The sequence below is a fragment of the Mixophyes fleayi genome, chromosome 7, assembly GCF_038048845.1.
Source record: "Mixophyes fleayi isolate aMixFle1 chromosome 7, aMixFle1.hap1, whole genome shotgun sequence".
NCBI classification, from domain to species: domain Eukaryota; kingdom Metazoa; phylum Chordata; class Amphibia; order Anura; family Limnodynastidae; genus Mixophyes; species Mixophyes fleayi.
The window spans coordinates 11,620,915-11,640,676 of NC_134408.1; the positions used below are offsets into that span (position 1 = coordinate 11,620,915).

Below are 19,762 nucleotides of genomic sequence, written 5' to 3' on the forward strand. Positions count from 1 at the left end.
TTCAAAAGATGTGAACGTGAGTGATGGGACATTTGGTAGAACTGTGTATGTGCACTGTGGGGAGAGAAGTAGTCCAACCCCACCTCCTTGTCTGCCTTCAGGTCTGGAGGTGTGGGTGAGATGGAGGCCACCATGTGAAAGTGCTGCAGGTGAGGCAGTGTCTGATTGCATAAGCCATGTTTCTGTTATTGCCAGAAGGTTGAGGTTTTTTGAGAGGAAGAGATCATGAACGGAGGTAAGTTTGTTACAAACAGAGCGTGCATTCCAAAGGGCACATTTAAAGGACTTGGGAAGAGAGGGGAGACAGGTGATGTGTTTGAGGTTTGCTATAGAACGGTAGTGTTCTGATGTATGTGTGTGTGAGGAGTGTGGGGGACCTGGATTAGGTGATATATCACCAGCTAATAGAAGCAGAGTGAGCGAAAGATAGGCAAGGGGATTGTAAGATGTGTGGCCTTTTATTTTCTGGCGACAGGTGGAGGCTGTACTTGTTAGAGATAATAAATAGGACAACAGTTCATGGGTGTTAAATAGAGGTGAGTGGAGTAATGCAGGTGCAATATGAACAAATTTGTGTGTTGGTGGAGGGGTGAAAGATGACACAGTCCTAAAGATCATGCCATGAAAGGAGACTAAGAAAAGCAATTTGTGAAACATTGTGATAAAAGGGGTAAAAGCAAAAAGCAAGGGTATTTTAAGAATTACCTCTTAGCAGTATTCCATATAAATAGACAAGTAGTGCTGAAATAGGCTGTGGCAGATGTTGCTTATTGATGGGAGTAAAAGCAAGTCAAATGTAGTCCAATGTTTGTCTAACTGTGCATTTTCGTCCACTTTGTGAGAAAATCCCACTTAGTGCAGAAATCACACACGTCTAACCCCACATACGTCTCCCCATAGAATGAAGCTAAGATGTAGTCAGTCTAATTTAGGAATACACTACAGATGTGCTAATTGGTCAGCTAATCAAAGGAAAAGAAAACATTTGTGGGAAAGGATAGAGGCCAGATACCTATCATAAATTAGGCAGCAATAAAAGACTGTGCCAACCTAAGTTTAAACAGATAACAGTTTCCTATAACATACTTAAACACAGATTGCAGGGATGAAATTCACAGAATAATGATCAGAGCAATAGTAGCAGCATGGATGAACATACTTAAACACAGATTGCAGGGATGAAATTCACAGAATAATGATCAGAGCAGTAGTAGCAGCATGGATGAACATACTTAAACACAGATTGCAGGGATGAAATTCACAGAATAATGATCAGAGCAGTAGTAGCAGCATGGATGAACATACTTAAACACAGATTGCAGGGATGAAATTCACAGAATAATGATCAGAGCAGTAGTAGCAGCATGGATGAACATACTTAAACACAGATTGCAGGGATGAAATTCACAGAATAATGATCAGAGCAGTAGTAGCAGCATGGATGAACATACTTAAACACAGATTGCAGGGATGAAATTCACAGAATAATGATCAGAGCAGTAGTAGCAGCATGGATGAACATACTTAAACACAGATTGCAGGGATGAAATTCACAGAATAATGATCAGAGCAGTAGTAGCAGCATGGATGAACATACTTAAACACAGATTGCAGGGATGAAATTCACAGAATAATGATCAGAGCAGTAGTAGCAGCATGGATGAACATACCTGAAGATGAAAAAAGAGAAAGATGAGGATTAGTTGCTGTGTTGTCTAACTGTGCATTTTCGTCCACTTTGTGAGAAAATCCCACTTAGTGCAGAAATCACACACGTCTAACCCCACATACGTCTCCCCATAGAATATATCTGATCGGAAGGCTGAGGAGCCCTGACCTTATCCCTTCGAAAACCTGTGTCAGGACCTCAAACTTACTTATTGTTGCAGCTCCCCAACTTATGTAGCCCAGATTTAGCAATTTTGTAAGGAGAGATGGGCAAATACTGCTTTTCCTCAGTGTCCAAAGTTAATAGATTTATTCAAAAAGACTTCTGAATGTGGTAGCTGCCAGAAGTAAGTCAACTGAGCATTGACCCTAGGGTGTATACTTATTAAATGATGATATGATGGCATGATATGTACTTTTTTCATGGCAAAAATATATATATATCACACCAGTGTTTTAAGTGGGCTGGTATATAGTGGTACCACCACTTCTCATACTGCCTTCATTGTAAAGCTATCAAATTCCATTCACTTACAGTTTCCATTCCATCACATTTAAATTTCCACTTCGACCTCTGTATCGCACACAAAATGTTGCTATCTCTAATTCCTCTTTTACTCCTAGTGCCCCCACAGGTGGGAGAACATATGAAATTCACCCTCTGTGACCCAGATCATGTGCTGTGTTCTATGAGTTTAATGAACTTTTATCCCCAAAATATCACCATTACATGGACCTATGGAAACCAGAATAATACGATACCTTCAACCAAAAAAATAATTCAGACCAATGATGAAACAACGTTTGATGCTACAAGTGAGTGTAAAGTTCCCTGGAAATATTTCCTATCTCTGGTGCAGGTGACCTGGAGTCATGTGTCACTGACGGGTCGTCAACATAGAGATGTCCGCATAACAGGTACTATAAACTATATAACAATCACAATGCAATATACACTATACAACCATATATTTACCTACTCTTAAAAGTTTTCCTCCTGTGCTGATCAGCTAAGTCTTTATATCATGAGACAATGAGGGCATTTGTAAAACCATTACATCAGAAAACCTGTACAAATATAGAGCAGCAGTAAATTAATGGGCAAAAATGTCCTACAGTTATATGACTTTCACTGACAGTTATATGAGTTGCACTGGCAGTTTTTGTAAATGCCCCTGAATAGCACATTACACGTGTTCTACACCAGGCCTTACTAAGTGTCAGTCTCTTTATCACTAGTGACCTTTGGTAATAAGATCTGCTCGCTTTTCGACTAAGCCCAGCACTCGGTGAATACAAGAAATGAAAAAGTCTTGCACATTCTGCTTTATAGGTGTGATGCTCTAATGTGCGTCATCATTGCACATGAAATCATTAGCAATATACATTATAAATACCACTCAGTCTGCCTGTTTTCCCTACAGCAAGTACAGCAGTCCAGTCACAGCTCTACAGACCCCCGTGTTTTGGTTTTGGTTTTGGATCTGGATTACCGTTGTGTTTTGGTTTTGGTTTTGCCAAACAGCCCTTGCGTGTTTTGGTTTTGGTTTTGTTTTGCAATTTTGTTTAAAAATCAATGTTTTTGGGCATAAAATAACCAAATTTAGTGCTCCACCTGTTTCTTGGATAAGTAATGTAATTGTAAAGCTAATAATTATGAAAAAAACAGTTTAATTCCTGGTAGGCCGTCATTAATTCTACACACAAACCAGATTGTTTTCCTCTCCATCTATGCATATTGGCAATGCAGCCATCGTCTTTGGGTGTATATTACACCCTACACTTATAGTTAAATATCTAAAGAAATGGACAAAGGCAGTTTGGTTCTGTCTCTCTAGGCCCCCCTCCACTTGTAGAAAATACTAAAAAATTCAGCCGTTATAGACTGTACAATATAAATAGAAATGGACAAAGGCAGTTTGGTTTCTGTCTCTATAGGCCCCCCTCCACTTGTAGAAAATAGTAAAAAATTCAGCCGTTATAGATTGTACAATATAAAGTGAAATGGACAAAGGCAGTTTGGTATCTGACTGCATCAGATCCCCTCTCCACTAGGAGTAAAATAGAAAACTATTCAGCCGGAATATAATCTAGAATATAAATAGAAATTAAGAAAGGCAATTTGGTATCTGTCTGCATCATAATCATCAACATCATCATTAGCGCCCTCGTCACCTACACAAATCTCCCCCTCATCCTCTTCTGATTCCAAAGTGGCATCCTCAATTGGTGTATCACCGGCTACACTCGGGCTGTTAAGGCACACATCAGCAGAACTGCTGAAAGGAACCTTCTTTATGGGTACACTGTCACTAACAGAATGCTCACGATTAGACATACCACTGGTGGGTGGACTCTCCACAGGGATTGGTGTAATTTCTGATTCAGAGCATACATTATCCTCTAATGCCTTACTGTTATCTTGCAGCTCGGCTTTCCCGTATAACAGTAGTAGTGCACAGTGCTTTTTTTGTAAAAAAAAAGGTGGTGGAACTCACATCTTGTTAATATTTTATGAAAAAAAATTATATATTCATGTCTAAACATACCTTTAATGTATTGTATTTCAGGCAAATTTTCATAGTAAATTCCAAACACTAATAATAATTTTTATGCCCCCCTTTAGTCTTCATTCTGTGCCAGTGCCCCTAATAATTTTCATGTCCCCCTTCAGGTGTCATCCTGTGCCAGTGCCCCTAATAATTTTTATGTACCCCTTCAGGTGTCATCCTGTGCCAGTGCCCCTAATAATTTTTATGTCCCCGTTCAGGTGTCATCCTGTGCCAATGCCAGTGCCCTTACTAATTTTTTGGTCCCCCTTGAGTTTTTATGCTGTGCCCCGGGCCCTACTAATTTTTATACCGAACCCCCTTCCCCCCACCCTCATGTTGGCCTTTTTAAAAAAAAAATTCACCATTTATTTTTTTGCACACTTTCTTTTAAACGGCCCCCCAATTTTCCTTTAACTTACCTTGCTTTCTATTGCCTCCTTTCTCCTCTTCACTTCTTATTAGCTTTCTTTTCTGGCGCGGCGCTCCTCTTCTTGTGTTGAATATGCTCCTCACACCTCCGTGAATGAATGCCGGGCGCGACGTGCGTGATGACGTCACGCCCGACAGTCCTAGCAAATAGAGAAGGGAGGAGGGCGCAGCCGCGCCGGAGAGATGGTATTTGTTTATTTTTTTTACTTTTTATTGTTAAAAGCCGGCGGAGAAGCCGCCGCAAACCAAAAAAAAAGGTCACGGAACGCCGTTCCCAGCGTTCTATGGGAAAAAAAGCACTGGTTGTGCACCACTTTTAGACTCCAAATTACTTGGTCTTGCTTGGTCACGAGTGACTGTACAAGAAGAAGGCTCAATAACATTTTTGATCTGGCACTAATAGAGAAAGGCGAAGGCCTCATTCTTTCTTTGCCACTGCGTGTGTAGAATGGCATGTTGGCAAATTTTTTTTTATCGGCAGTTAACTTTTCCTCAGTTACACTTCTTTTTCGCTTCAACGCGGTAAATTTTTTTCTTGGTGTGTGTTTTTTTCCCTAAATTATAAAGACTATGTACTTTTACATAGGCTTTACCAGATGATGTACTGGGAACACTACCATCAGGACTGGTGCCAGCACCTGCTTGCTGATTCTGCTCATATGTGGACTGCTTTGAATCCATTTTAATGAGCCCAAAGCACTTGTAGTGCAAAAAAATTGTATAGATACTGCTTATAAATATCACTTTTGACAGCCAGAAAAATTAGTGTTTCACACTGGGGAATATGGGACACCCCAAAGCACTTGTAGTGCAAAATATTGTAGAAATACTGCTGACAAATATAACTTTTGACAGCCAGAAAATTAATCTTTCACACTGGGGAATATGGGACACCCCAAAGCACTTGTAGTGCAAAATATTGGAAAAATAAAAGCCTCCTCTATCCTCCTCTCTTCCTGCTCTAACAATTGCTAGTAGAATTGGACTTAATAATAGAATTGAATAGATTAGAAATGAAAAAATAATGCAAAGAATAAGGTGGTCAATTATTGCTCTGTCCCTCCTCTAATACAGCCTGTGACCTAACCCTGCTCTCTCCCTCTGTCAAATGGCGATAGATTGCTGTGTAGGCGGGTATTTATGCTTTTCAAATCTTCGAGACCCGAGCTCCGAAATACGAATACGTCACGATGATTCGATTCGGTTTGGCTCGGTACTCGGATAGGCGAAGTTCCGTTGGGTTTGGATCTCGGGGAACCGAGCCCGCCCATCTCTAATTTAGTGTGAGACTGAGTCCTTCTGGGGAGTGAGTCTGCTCTTTGCTTCATGTAACAGGTGGGATGTTATATTGACTAGACAATAATTTTCAGCAGTAAAGAAATACAACCTTGCAGTAATATGACAGATACAAAAATGGAAATAACACAGCAGAGTCTGAGTAATGAAGATACTACATGACATGATTGGTTATTCTCCTTCCAGTAGATGACTGTTTCTTATACTACATACAGTAATATGATTTCATTTGTAGATTTTCCCTGGCGTCCGGTGATAGAGGAAATAGATAAACCAGTTTTACTTCTGAATACAGAAGTCAGATTGCAGTATAAAATCTCTGGTTATTTCCCTGATGATCTGACTGTGACCTGGTATAAGAAGAAGAATAGATACCGTAAAATGGTTTCTGTTACTAAGCATAAAACCTCAATTATTGGTGCACAGAAGCAGCCAGATAACACATACAGCTGTACAGCCTGTCTGATATTCACCCCGTTACTGATGGAACATCAAGGATCAGAATTCATCTGCAGAGTGAAACATCCCAGCCTGGTGCAGCCAATAGAGAGAAGTACAAGACCGTTACAAGTGAAGAGTGAGTATGGTACATTAAAAAATATAGTGTAATGTAAATACATATGTTTAGTAATCAGCTCCAAATGTATATACTAAGATCATGGTCTTAGTTTATTAGTGTCACATATAATATCAGCTATTTCTGTATGTTATGGACTATGGCAAAGATCCAGTTGTTCAGTCATAAAGCGAAATAACGGTATTTCCAAATGCCCTATGCCTTATCTGTGAGGAGTTCGTATGTTCTCCTTGTGTTTGCGTGGGTTTCCTCCGGGTGCTCCGGTTTCCTCTCACACTGCAAAAACATACTAGTAGGTTAATTGGCTGCTAACAAATTGACCCTAGTCTGTGTATCTGTCTGTGTCTGGTGTGTGTGTGTGTCTGTCTGTGTGTATTAGGGAATTTAGACTGTAAGCCCCAATGGGGCAGGGACTGATGTGAGTGAGTTCTCTGTACAGCACTGCGGAATTAGTGGCGCGAAATAAATAAATGGTAATAATAATAGTACTGCCAGCCAATGACTGCACACACATATGAATTGTGGTAATTGAACAAATTTCATTTCCACTCTAATAACACCCAAAATCATCATAGTTGATTTATAAGGTGCTACAGAATCCGCAGCTCTGTACAATCAACAAAATTTAAACAGCATAAAATACATATAGTAAGGGGCAAGAGGAACAATAGCATCAGTGAAAATCAATGCAATAAGTGACAATAGAGAAAGCAACTACATTAGAAGTCATAACTAGAACAAAAGAAACCTTAAAAGAGGACAAGGAGACAGGAGTTAGGGAGGGCCAAGCTCATGAGAGTGACCATATAAGTGGCAGGATAGAAAATTGAGATGATAAAAGTTGAGGGAAGCGAATGGAAGGAGTAGGTTGAGCGAGAGGAGGAAGCTGTTTTGAATGGGACGAGGAAGCAAATTGAGACAATCGGGGTGAAAGGAAATGAGTGGAAGGGGCAGTTGGAGCATGAGGGGGAAGTAGTCTTGGTTTGGATGTATGTACGGAAATGTGTAAAGGTGAGTTTTGAGGGAGTACTTGAATGATTGTAGGTTGATCAGATGTTGCAGGGAGTTCCAAAGGTGGGGAGCAGTGTGGGTGATGTCCTGAAGGAGAGAGTGAGGTGGTAATAGGAAAGGTGAAGGTCATTGACTGTACAAAGGGGGCAAGTAGGGGAGAATTTCTTCATAAGGTCAGAGAAGTAGGAGAGGGAGATCTTATTGTGGGCTTTATAGGTGAGAGTCAGCAGCTTGAATTGTATTCTGGAGGAAATGTGGAGTCAATGGAGGGCTTTGCAGAGAGACAGTGTGGAAGAGGAGCAGTGGGAGATGAAGATTAGTTGTGACGCTGTACTCAGGACATATTGCAGGGGGCACACCTGTGACAGGAAGGCCAGGGAGGAGATTACAATAATCATGGCGGGAGATGACAAAAGCATGGATGATGGTATTGCTGGCATCCAAGGAAAGGAAATGGCAAATCTTGGCCATGTTGTAAAGGTGGTGGACACAAGATTGAGTAAGGTACAGAGTGTGTGGTGTGAAGTTGAGGACAGAGTCAATGATGAACCCAGAAGTATGCAGTGTTAGGCAGATTGCTCACACACAGACTCAGACCAACTCTGCAAACTGTACACGAATCAAACACTTGGAAATACTCTCCTGACCATAAGGAAAATGGGGTAGAAGCAATAGCAGCAGCAGAACCTGTAACAATGACAAGGAAACAGAAGAATCAGCAGACAACTGAAACATGCCTGGACTCTCCATGTTATTCCTTAACAATGTTGTTTGTCTCCTCTGATAGATTGGCAGCTTTAGTGACTGGAATAAGAGCCTTGTCTGTAATGATTTCAGCTCTGTTTGTCAATATTGCAACTTGCTCTGTGAGATTTTCAGTTATGTCTAGGGGAAGTAGATATAGATAACAAACTCTTATGTCGTGTCTTTATTTTAGTATTTAGCATTTAGGTCTTAACGTGTATTTGTGGGTTTATAGCAGCGGAAGTCACACATCTTCAATCTGCAGTTTATGATATTGTATAATGCTCAGTGTATGATAATGATAATGATATTGTATTATACTCAGTGTATGATAATGATATTGTATTATACTCAGTGTATGATAATGATATTGTATAATACTCAGTGTATGATAATGATATTGTATTATACTCAGTGTATGATAATGATATTGTATTATTGTAAAAGGATTTCCTCCTTTGAGGGGTTTTAATCTCCTTAATATTCTAGCAAATGTATGTATGACCATTTAATCCTGAGATATATATATATATATATATATATATTACTATTACCGTCAACCAACTCCTCGCAAAGGTACTTCTAAATTAACCTAAGAAACATCATTCTTATATTCCTTTAAATCCACTGGCTTCAAGAATAACCACAGCAAGATATAACATTATTAACAGTGTGTTGTTTTATATTATAAAACAGTAAACAGCGTTACAATATTTTACACAAATTATAGATTTTGGTGCCATATATTACACTAATTGCCTGTAATATAAATATATAAGTAATTGTGTGTGTTTGTGTGTGTGTATATGTTTTAAGCTATACCTATGTGAATGCATTGGGTATGTGCAGGGGGAGGGGAGAAAGGCCACACAGACACACTCCATTCATCTCACATTTTAACACATGGTCTCAGAGATACAGAGCCACAAACTTCCCTATAAACCAACAGTAAAACAAAACGTTATATTTAACAATCTGACCACTTCCTGAACCATCCAATTACCCTCTATGCATCCATGACCAAAACTTAACCAACACAGAACCATGTATAACACCAATGCTTACAATCACATTTACCATCTGTATAAATGATCATTCATTCTCATGTACTCTACACATATGACCATCTGTATTTCCAGCTCACACTCACCTTTCATTCATTCCATTCAAAAACTCCATACTAGTCAGGGCCTGTGTAGGCCATGATGTAACTCACTTCCCTGCATGGGCGCATGTCTGGTCAGGCTAGCAGCAGCTCACCAAAAGAGAAGTCTCTCCTTGTGTAAGTGTCTGAAAAACCTTTCTTGTGGGCGGAGTTTACCTTTGACACGAACCAGGCTACATTCTTTCATATGTAAATTACTGACCAAATGAAGACTGTTTTTTTCCAGTGGGGGAAGGAAGGTTTTGTTCCTAATCAGTGGGCTAATTCAATTGTGGCTAAATTCTGATATATGTTATAAAGTGAAACATAAATAATAGAGTATTTATGTACTCTTCATCAATTATGCTCAGTGTATGATAATGATATTCTAGTATACACAGTGTGTGTTAATGATATTGTATTATACTCAGTGTATTATAATGATATTATATTATCGTCAGTGTATGATAATCATACTGTATCATACTCAGTGTATGATAAAGATGTTGCATTATGCTCACAGTGTTCTCCTATTAATGTCTAGTGGCCCCGGAGGTGATAGAACCTGTGAGATTCTCCATCTGTTCCTCAGGGGAGGTGCTATGTTCTCTGAGTCTGAAGAGGTTCTACCCTCATAGTATTACAGTTACATGGACCAGTGGAGAACAACGTAACACAATAACATCAGTAAACAAAATAACTGAAACTGAAAGTGGGAAAACATTTGATGTTATAAGTGAGTGCAGACTTCCCCGGGATTTCCAGGTTCCTGTGTATGTGACGTGGGAACATGAATCTCTCACACAGCCTCAACGCACAATGCTGACCTCAACAGGTAACAATGTATACTGTAAATACACCATACAATGTGATTTATTTATACTATGATTTCATTAAAGTAGATGTCCACTTTACAACAATTTCAATCCCTACAAAGTGCCTCAAAGTAAAGCAGTTAGGTGGATGATCCTTGCCTGGACCCCCACATCAGTGTCGCAACTAGTGCCCAATTTAGACATGTGATGAATAACTCTGAAGGACTCAATATTCTCAGCTAGAGGACTACAGCTATGGGCACACACTGACAGTTACATTGGGGGAGCGATGTACAAAATACAGAACCTGATCAGATACAATGTAACCTGTTCTCTATGTGCAACATTCACCACAGCTCTACCCTGGTACATGATCCCATGTCTGTCTGGTGTCCTCCAGCAACATTCCAGTAACTGTAGGGTTGGTGCACAATGTAGAGGGAGAACCCTTTTGTAGGATTTAATTTCAAGGTGGAAACACCACACAAGCAAATGTCCTGTTGTGGAATGTTATCTTGTGTATTTTTAACATACCATACCTTCATTTCAGAAATAAACGTCTGCCATGTGAGGCACTAACTGTACTGTCACATAGATCTTATAAAACTGTTGTCCCTTATGGGTAACACATAACACCTGCCTATGCACCTATCACTAAATGGGGAGGGGGGAGTTAGGCCAGAAATAAGGGGTTGTTGGATGTCCAAAACTTAACACATTCCTTGCTTGGATTTCCTGATCTCAACAACCAAATTATATCTTTCTTACCACATGACATTATTCAATGAGAAATTAAATCATTAGTTATATATAAAGCGAGAATCAAGTTTTATTTTAGTAGCCACTGGTGGGATTAACTAGTCTCAATGCTAAGTAAATTTGCTATGGAGGCAGCAGGGGAGAGCCAGCCCTGGATTCAGGCTGAGAGTATTTCCCCCACACATACAGGGACGGCTCACAAACCCCAGTATCAGACCGAGTTTTACTGAAAATCAAGTAACTAACACAGGTAATATATATATATATATGATAACATACAGGAATTATAACCAAATATATGTATGATTCCTCGGAGACAAATAACATGGATTACTTGTGACTTCTCACAGACACAGATGTATAACAATTTTTATACTATTGTGTTTGGACTGCACTGTATTATTCAGCCAATCAGCTTAATGAAATAATTATTCTGCAGACTTTCCCTGGCGCCCACACATTGGTGATATCGATACATCTAACGTATTCCTGTTCAACAATGAATATAAACTACAGTGTAAAATCTCTGGATATTTCCCTAATGCTCTGAGTGTGAGCTGGTATAAGAAGGAGAAAGAAGGTCAGAACTATAATCTTATATCTGATTGCGAGACTTATAAGATGTCAGTCACCAAGTCCCAGAGACAGCCTGATAACACATACTGCTGTACAGCCAATCTGGTGATCACTCCATCACTGAGAGACCGAGGATCAGACATCATCTGCAAAGTGGAACATCCCAGCCTGGAGAGACCATTAGTGAGAAGTACAGGACCATTAGAAGTGAAGGAACAGTCCTTGGCTGGTGAGTATGGGGAAAAACAGGAGGATATTCTCGGTTGTGAACTAAATACTCTCCAAGTCTCTGATTTTCAGGTAGATTGACTTTCACTATTATCCTTAACTGAACTTCTCTAAAAAAATAATTTTATAACTATTATAACACTTTAGCATGTAACATAATCTTGCAGTAAATAATGCTATATGAGAATAGTCCTTAAGCTACATGTAACACCCTTTTCCCTGTGTGTTTGTGGGGAGCAGTGTGTGTAGGTTACTTTTACTGAATATCAACCTCCACCTTAATATCTTCTGTGCAGTGCATCCACCTTAGTTAGAAATGAATAAAATCTTTGTTGGGTAATGTTGAGTGAATCTGCAACACCAGAGGGAAACTAAGGAACCCTCTGCCCACCTACTTACCACCTCAGACATACAAATTACAGTTACAAACTCTAAACTGGTCTTTAGAAACCTGGGAGACGTGGGCTACTAGAGACGTGGGCTACTAAAGATTTTTTTTTTGTTTTGCTATCAATAATATACTTCACCATTGAAAAGGTCAACATATAATAATGGAAACATCTTGAACTTCAAACAATGATTGACAGAGCAATAACCTAAGATAGCAACAAAATGTATATGAATACTTAAACACCTAGGGCCTGAGTCATTAAGGAAAGTAAGGCAAAAAAAGAAGTAAATGTTCTCTGGAACAAACCATATCACAATGCAAGGGGTGCAAATTAGTTTATTATTTTGCACATAAGACAAATACTGGCTGTTTTTTCATGTAGCACACAAATACTTGATAGCTTTATTTTTTCACAAAAATTTAATGTTGATCTAGGACAGTGTTAGCTAACCTGTGACACTCCAGGGGGTAAATGTGTGATAGTCCGATTTTTTCAACTCGCCGGAAATCGGCGACTTTGCAGGTAAAATTTAAAATTTACAAGCCATCGCCGCTTTAAATTTTACCTGCAAAGTCGCCGATTTCCGGCGAGTTGAAAAAATCGGACTATCATACATTTACCCCCAGGTGTTGTGAAACTACAAGTCCCAGCATACTTTGCCAATATACATCAGTTTATTCCTGGAGTGTCATCGTTTAGCCAACACGTCTTACCATCCGTTACCATCTTTACAGCCTCCTCTGGCCCTGTAGCTGCGGTGTTGTTAATAAACTTATACTAGATTCAGAGTTGAGACCTGGGGCCATCCAAGTACCTGTGATCACATAAAGCTCTACATGAAAAGGCGGCTGCTACAGGCGAAGACCTGTTCCATCAGTTCTGTAAGTTTACTACCGGCAGCCTAACATTATAACCGCCATAAAATTTCTAGGAAGAACTCATCGGGATAGTCTGGCCCCAACAAGTCCAATAATGCAGTCCCTGGATGCCTTCTTCAATGCCTTGGGTCTGCTCTATGATGACCCGGATCAAGTGGCCTCCGCTGAGGCTTATCTGAGGGCCTTGAAGCAAGGTCGGCGCTCTGTTGAGGAGTACTGTGCTGAATTTAGACGATGGTCTACAGACAGCGGATGGAATGATCCGGTGTTATGCAGTCAGTTTCACCTAGGGTTGTCAGAACAGATCAAGGACACTCTTGTACAATACCATTCTTCAACATCTCTGGAGACCCTCATGCAGCTCACCATCAAAATTGACAGAAGGATCAAGGAGAGGAAGGCGGAAAGGAGGCACCATATTTTTCTTCTGCTTTTGTTCCCGCATCTACGGACACTGAAGAGCCCATGCAATTAGGAGCATATCGTCTTCCTTCTGAGGAAAAGAACAGAAGACGGACTCAAGGCCTCTGTCTCTACTGTGGCATCAAGGGCCACTTTTCCTGCTCCTGTCCTAACAAATTGGGAAAAGAGCATGGCTAGGGAACGAGGGGAAAGTTTGCCTAAGTCTGCAAATCATCTCCCCTAAAAATGCAGTCTTAGCTCCTGCACGCATCACTCACGGTGCTTGTTCATAGACATAAACAGTGGTGCCATTGGCAACTTCCTGGACATCGGGTTCGCTCAATCCTCTGGGATTCCTTCTGTGAAGCTTGGTTCTACTATCACTGTTTGTGGCCTGGATTGTAGTCCACTGCCTGGTGGCAAAATTCTTTATGAAACTCCTCTGCTGCAGTTAACTGTGGGTGCTCTACACTCAGAAGCCCTGTCATTCTACCTCATTGCTTGTCCATCTGTTCCATTCATTTTGGGCCATCCCTGGCTCTCCCTCTACAACCCTTTAGTGGATTGGGTTAAAGGAGAGATTACTCAAAGGAGTCCTCAGTGCTTGACCTTGCCTCTCTGGATCTTGCAACCAGCATCTGAGCAGCTTCCTCCTCAATACAATGAGTTCCGTGATGTGTTCTCTAAAAAGTGGCTGACTCTCTGCCTCCACATCGAGATTTTGATTGTGCTATCGATTTGATTCCAGGTTCTAGATTACCCAAAGGGAGGTTGTGCTCTCTCTGGTCCAGAGACGAAGGCCATGCAGGAGTACGTGGAGGAAAACTTGGAAAAAGGTTTCATTAGGCCTTCTAAATCACAATAGGAGCCGGGTGTTTCTTTGTATCAAAAAAAGACGGTGGATTGCGGCCTTGCATCGACTATCGGGGTCTTAATCAAATCACTATCCAAAACACCTACCGTCTTCCCCTCATCTCTGTGCTATTCGATCAACCAAAGTCTGCTATCGTCTTCACCAAGAATGATCTCCGCGGAGCATACAACCTTATACACATCAGAGAGGGGGATGAATAGAAAACAGCATTCAACACACATTCTGGCCATTATGAGTACCTGGTCATGCCGTTCGGTTTTTGCAACGCGCCTGAAGTGTTTCAAGATTTAATTAATGAAGTGCTCTGTGAATTTTTCGGCCAATTCGTTTTTCGTGTATTTTATATGACATCCTGATATATTCACAGTCTTTGTACCTACATGTTAAGCAGGTTCTCCAAAAACTTTCTGATCACCATCTTTTCACCAAGTTGGAGAAATGCGAATTTGAGGTACAGAAGTTGTCATTTCTGGAGTAAATAATTTCCTCTGCTGGTTTTTCTATGGACCCAACTAAAGTCCAAGCCATTCTGGATTGGGTACAACCCAATAACCTCAAACCTATCCAGAGATTCTTGGGCTTCACAAATTATTATAGAATATTTATCCGTGGTTTCTCAGACCTGGTAGCCCTATTGTCGCCCTTACCTGTAAGGGAATGGATCCCACTAATAGGGCCCTTCAAGCAGTAACCGCATTTGAAGCCCTCAAGAAGTCATTTATCTCTGCTTCTGTTCTCAGACACCCTAATCCAGATGTTCCCTTTGTACTTGAGATTGATGCCTCTGATGTAGGAGCTAGCGCTATCCTCTCCCAGAAAGACCCTCATACTCACTGTTTACATCCTTGTGCATATTTCTCCCGTAAATTTTCTGTGGCTGAAACTAACTTAAATGTAGGTAATCGGGAACTTTTGTCCATCAAATGGGCCTTTGAAGAATGGCGTCATTGGAGAGAAGGAGCTACTCATGTAATTTCCGTGATAACCGATCACAAAAATATTCAGTACATCGAGTCTGCCAAGAGTTTGAACCCCAGACAGGTCTGCTGGGTGCTCTTTTTTTACCTGTTTTAAGTTCATTATTGCCTATAGACCCGGTTCTAAAAACATCAGGGCGGATGCGTTATCAAGGAGCTTCATGCCGCATAATGTTCCAGTTTCTGAACCACTGCCTATTATTCCATCATCTATCATTCATGATGGATTAACTCAAGACTTCGGGGTCACTCTTCCTAGATTCAAAAAGATAGCACCCACAGAAACTCCGGTGAACCCTGTTTGTTCTAATCCACTTAAGAAAAGTGGTCCTTTCTGAAGCTCATGACAGCAAGACCGCCGGGCATCCCGGTATCTCTATCACAGTGGCGATCCTTTCACATTCTGTGTGGTGGCCCTCATTATCCTCAGATGTCAGGAACTTCATTCTGTCTTGTTAAAATTGTGCAAGTAGCAAGATTCCCAGGAACTGTCCTTCAGGCCAGCTTGTCCGGTTGTCCATTCCCTTGAAACCTTGGACGCACTTATCATTGGATTTTATTGTAAATCTTCTGCAAGGCATAACACTAGATGGGTGGTTGTTGACCGATTTAGTAAGATGTCTCATTTCATACCGTTAACTAGACTTCCCAGTGCACGAGGTCTAGCTACACTTTTTGCTCAACTTGTGTTTCGGCTCCATGGTCTCCCTACAGATATTGTCTCTGATCGTGGCTCCCAATTTGTTGCGCAGTTTTGTAAATCTTTTTGCACCCTCCTCGGGATCAACATCAGCCTCTCATCCACATACCACCCTCAATCTAACGGACAGACGGAGAGGGTTAATCAATCCCTGGAACAGTTTTTACATTTGACCACCTCAGAATTCCACGACAATTGGTCTTCTCTATTACCATGTGCTGAATTTGCATACAATAACTCATACCATTCTTCTATCCATACTTCTCCATTCTATTGTAATTTTGGGTTTCACCATAGGTCCAATTCTCTGTATTCGCTCAGTTCTTCTGGCTTCCCGGACATACGTTCCACAGCAGCTAATCTCAAGATTATTTGGAAAAATGTTCAGTCTTATTTGAGGCGGGCCTCATTTCAGTCTAAAAAGTTTGCTGACCGCCATCGTATTACTTTTCCTTTTAAAGTAGGTCAGAAGGTCTGTCTCTCTACTCGCAAAATCAAACTCAGACAACCCTGCAAAAAACTTGGGCCTAAGTTTATTGGACCTTTCACTATTATCAAACAAGTTAGCTCCGTAGCCTTCAGGTTAAAACTTCCTTGCTCCTTGAGAATTCCAAACACTTTTCACTGCTCCCTTCTCAAACCGGTGTTCTACTCAAGTCAGTTTCAATATCTTCAGCCCTCAAGTACTCGGCCACCTGATCTGGATGAACGTCAGAAATTTGTAATCGAAAAGATTCTCAATTTTAAAAAAGTCCAAGGACAGGTCCATTTTCTGGTTCAGTAGAAGAATCGTGGTTTGGAGGAACGTCATGGGTTCCACGAAGACGCCTTCATGCTAACAGACTTATCAAGAGGTGTTTCAAACAATTTCCTAGGAAACCAGGGTATCGGGGTTTCTTAACCCCTCCTCAAGGGGGGGGGGAACTGGGGGGCCAAGAAGAAACCCTCGCAAACACAGGGAGAACATACAAACGCCACACAGATAGGGTCCTGGTTGGAATTGAACTCATTGTCCCAGCGCTGTGAGGCACCAATACTAATCACTCTGCTGCTGCAAGGGCTCATTTAGAGTTGGACATACGTCTGTTTCTTTGCATAAGACACTAATTTCCGTACTGAGCATGCACACCAAAAATGCATCTTTATGTAGGTTTTTCTACATATCGTTGACTTGCATCTCCTTACTCCTGGAGCAGGGGTGCAGATACAGAAACAGTAGGACACGTACAGTAACTCCACACAGACAAGGCCATGGTCGGGAATTTAACTCATGACCCCAGTGCTGTGAGACAGAAGTGCTAACCACTAAGCCTCCATGCTGACCCATAGTTCAGTAAGTATAGGTATCAACCTTGGGTAATACACATAGGTACATTGCCAGCACAGTAGCATGTAGTGGCAAGATGACCATGTGCACACAGATTACAAGTGAAGAAATAAGCTGTAATAAAACAATGCAGGGTCAGAATGGCAGGGAGCAGTGGTCAATACAGAGCAGATTCATAATACAGAGTACAGGTAACAGGATTACTGCACACTTTTCTGAGAGACTCAGTCATCTGGTAAAGGATCCTTACACTGAATGGATCTTATAGGCACAGTAATCCCTCCAGCACCTGCTCAGCAGCAATGTCCATCAAGACATCATCGGATTAACCCTTGCTGTTTTTCTTTAAGCCCAAACCTGTTGCCAATCTGGAAAAGCTCTGTGAATCATAATTCCTAGCAAGTTTCTTGTATTGCACTTTCTTTATAACAAATGTTACTCTAGGCCTCTGGGCTTAATATGACACCAAGCCTGAAACTGACTCACAGCGGGACTGTGAGACTTTTCTGGCATGATGTCATTTACAAATGCAAGAACAAGTACAGAGTGGCATTGGATTTTAATGTTGGGGCCTAGGGGTCCTTTAACTATTTTATTGCTACAATATAATGAGAGGAAATTGTATATTTGTGCAAAACAATCAAAACTGATTAGCAATTTAAATATTAATTGTTAGAACACAATAGATTGGCAGAGTGAGCATCTCAGAAAGCCACTTAGATGATTGACAGTCCATCACAGCCAATGCTTTGTGTCCAAGTCTATAGCTTAGGATCCTCTGATATAGGTGCTACAGAGTGTTTAACAAGGAAAAGCCGAACATTGTACCTGGTTCATTTACCTCTGTATATGGGCATGGTGGGCACAAACCTTTTATTCATACAGTATTTACATGCTTCGTTATAAATATAAGTTTTATGTAGTTATCACTGACATTATCCAGCTTTGTTACTAATATTTATCCTGCTCTTCCTCTGTCTTCCACATAGGATCACATCGGATGTGGAAATGACAATTCAGCTCTCGGACATCTCCAGAACCTCATACAGAGGATGCAATGATTAAACCATGAGGAGAGCAATTTTCAGCACACTAATGGGCTCATTATTTACAAACAGGCTCATTAAGAGATTTTTGTGTGAAATACACTTTGTTTGTGCTGCGCATGAGCACCAAACATGAGTGAAACTACGTCCATATTAAGATATTTGCGTATCCCTGACTTGTGCCTCTTGATGTCTGAAGAGGCTGAATGGGGGAGGGAAGTAGCCTGTAGGCAGGGTACACTAAAGGTGTATTCAGGTAATTTTTTGGGGGTGGTTAACCCCTGGACCAATGGTACACGCTGATGGTCATCTGCATTGACCTTTCCAGCGAAAAACCCCAAAAAGGTTTAAATAAATAAAACATTTTTATAACAGCTTGTACCCCCTCCAAAAGTGATCTAATCACCAGTAATCATAGCTTGGGTTGGTTACTGCTATTGTGGGGTTCAAACAATGTAGGGGCACCCAGCAAGTGCTGCAACCAGCATCAGGCTATGAAAAGCCGGGCTGGTCACACTATAACCCGCAGAGCGGCGTACCCCAGACATAATGTGACACAGCCCCATCCTGTTCAGTATGTGCTGAGCTCCCTAGTGGGAAAAATGTGGGCTGTCCCACACCCCTATGGAAATAGACTGTAGCTCACCACAAGACCCATGTGGTGTTTGATGATGAATGAAAGAAATATGCATATGTGTATGTGGTACTACTGATCCCAGCAAGCCCTAGCAGGAATGAGCTGCTTGAGTATATGACGCTTGTAGAACTACATTGGAGGGGAGAGCATGCTTTGTGATTTAAAAAAACCTATTATATTAAATAATATTTCTAACAAATTAAGATGCCATTCATCATCATCATCATTATCATCACCACTATCACCTTCATCAAGTTGATGATTTTCCCTTTCACTTCACTAATATTTTTGTTGATGAAGTTAAAAAAATATAAGTAAATAGGTTTCAAATTCTCAGGAAAAATGTATAAAGTAAACATAAAGTGGAATAAAAGGGAGCAGCGTAATATATGGTGAATCTGGAACAGTTCTGCTAATTGCCAATGGTCGTTGGGTAAAAATTACATTTTAGTAATAGTTTTTTATTAGAAAATGGTTATAGTCCAGATTGCTGTCAATTCAATGTTACAAGAGCAGTGTTTGAAGTTCTTCCTGTTGTCTTACAGCAGGGGTGGGCAAACCAGTCCTCAAGGGCCATAAACAGTTCATGTTTTTTGGATTTCTATCTGTAGAAACAGCTGGGATAATTACTGACCCAGCAAAATAGATTAACTCAGCTGTGCATGATTAAAGAAATCCAAAAAACATGAACTGTTTATGACCCTTGAGGACTGGTTTGCCCACCTCTGTC

The 19,762-nt window shown here is 40.7% G+C and overlaps 1 protein-coding gene across 1 annotated transcript in view; it reads left to right on the forward strand.

The window, feature by feature from the left end:
- Nucleotides 1-19,762, forward strand: part of LOC142098455 (uncharacterized) — a 584,882-nt gene that overhangs the window by 154,233 nt on the left and 410,887 nt on the right. Inside the window, exon 8 of the mRNA XM_075181300.1 lies at nucleotides 6,181-6,522. Within this exon, the coding sequence (XP_075037401.1) occupies nucleotides 6,181-6,522 (342 nt within the window). The remainder of the gene's footprint in view (nucleotides 1-6,180; nucleotides 6,523-19,762) is intronic.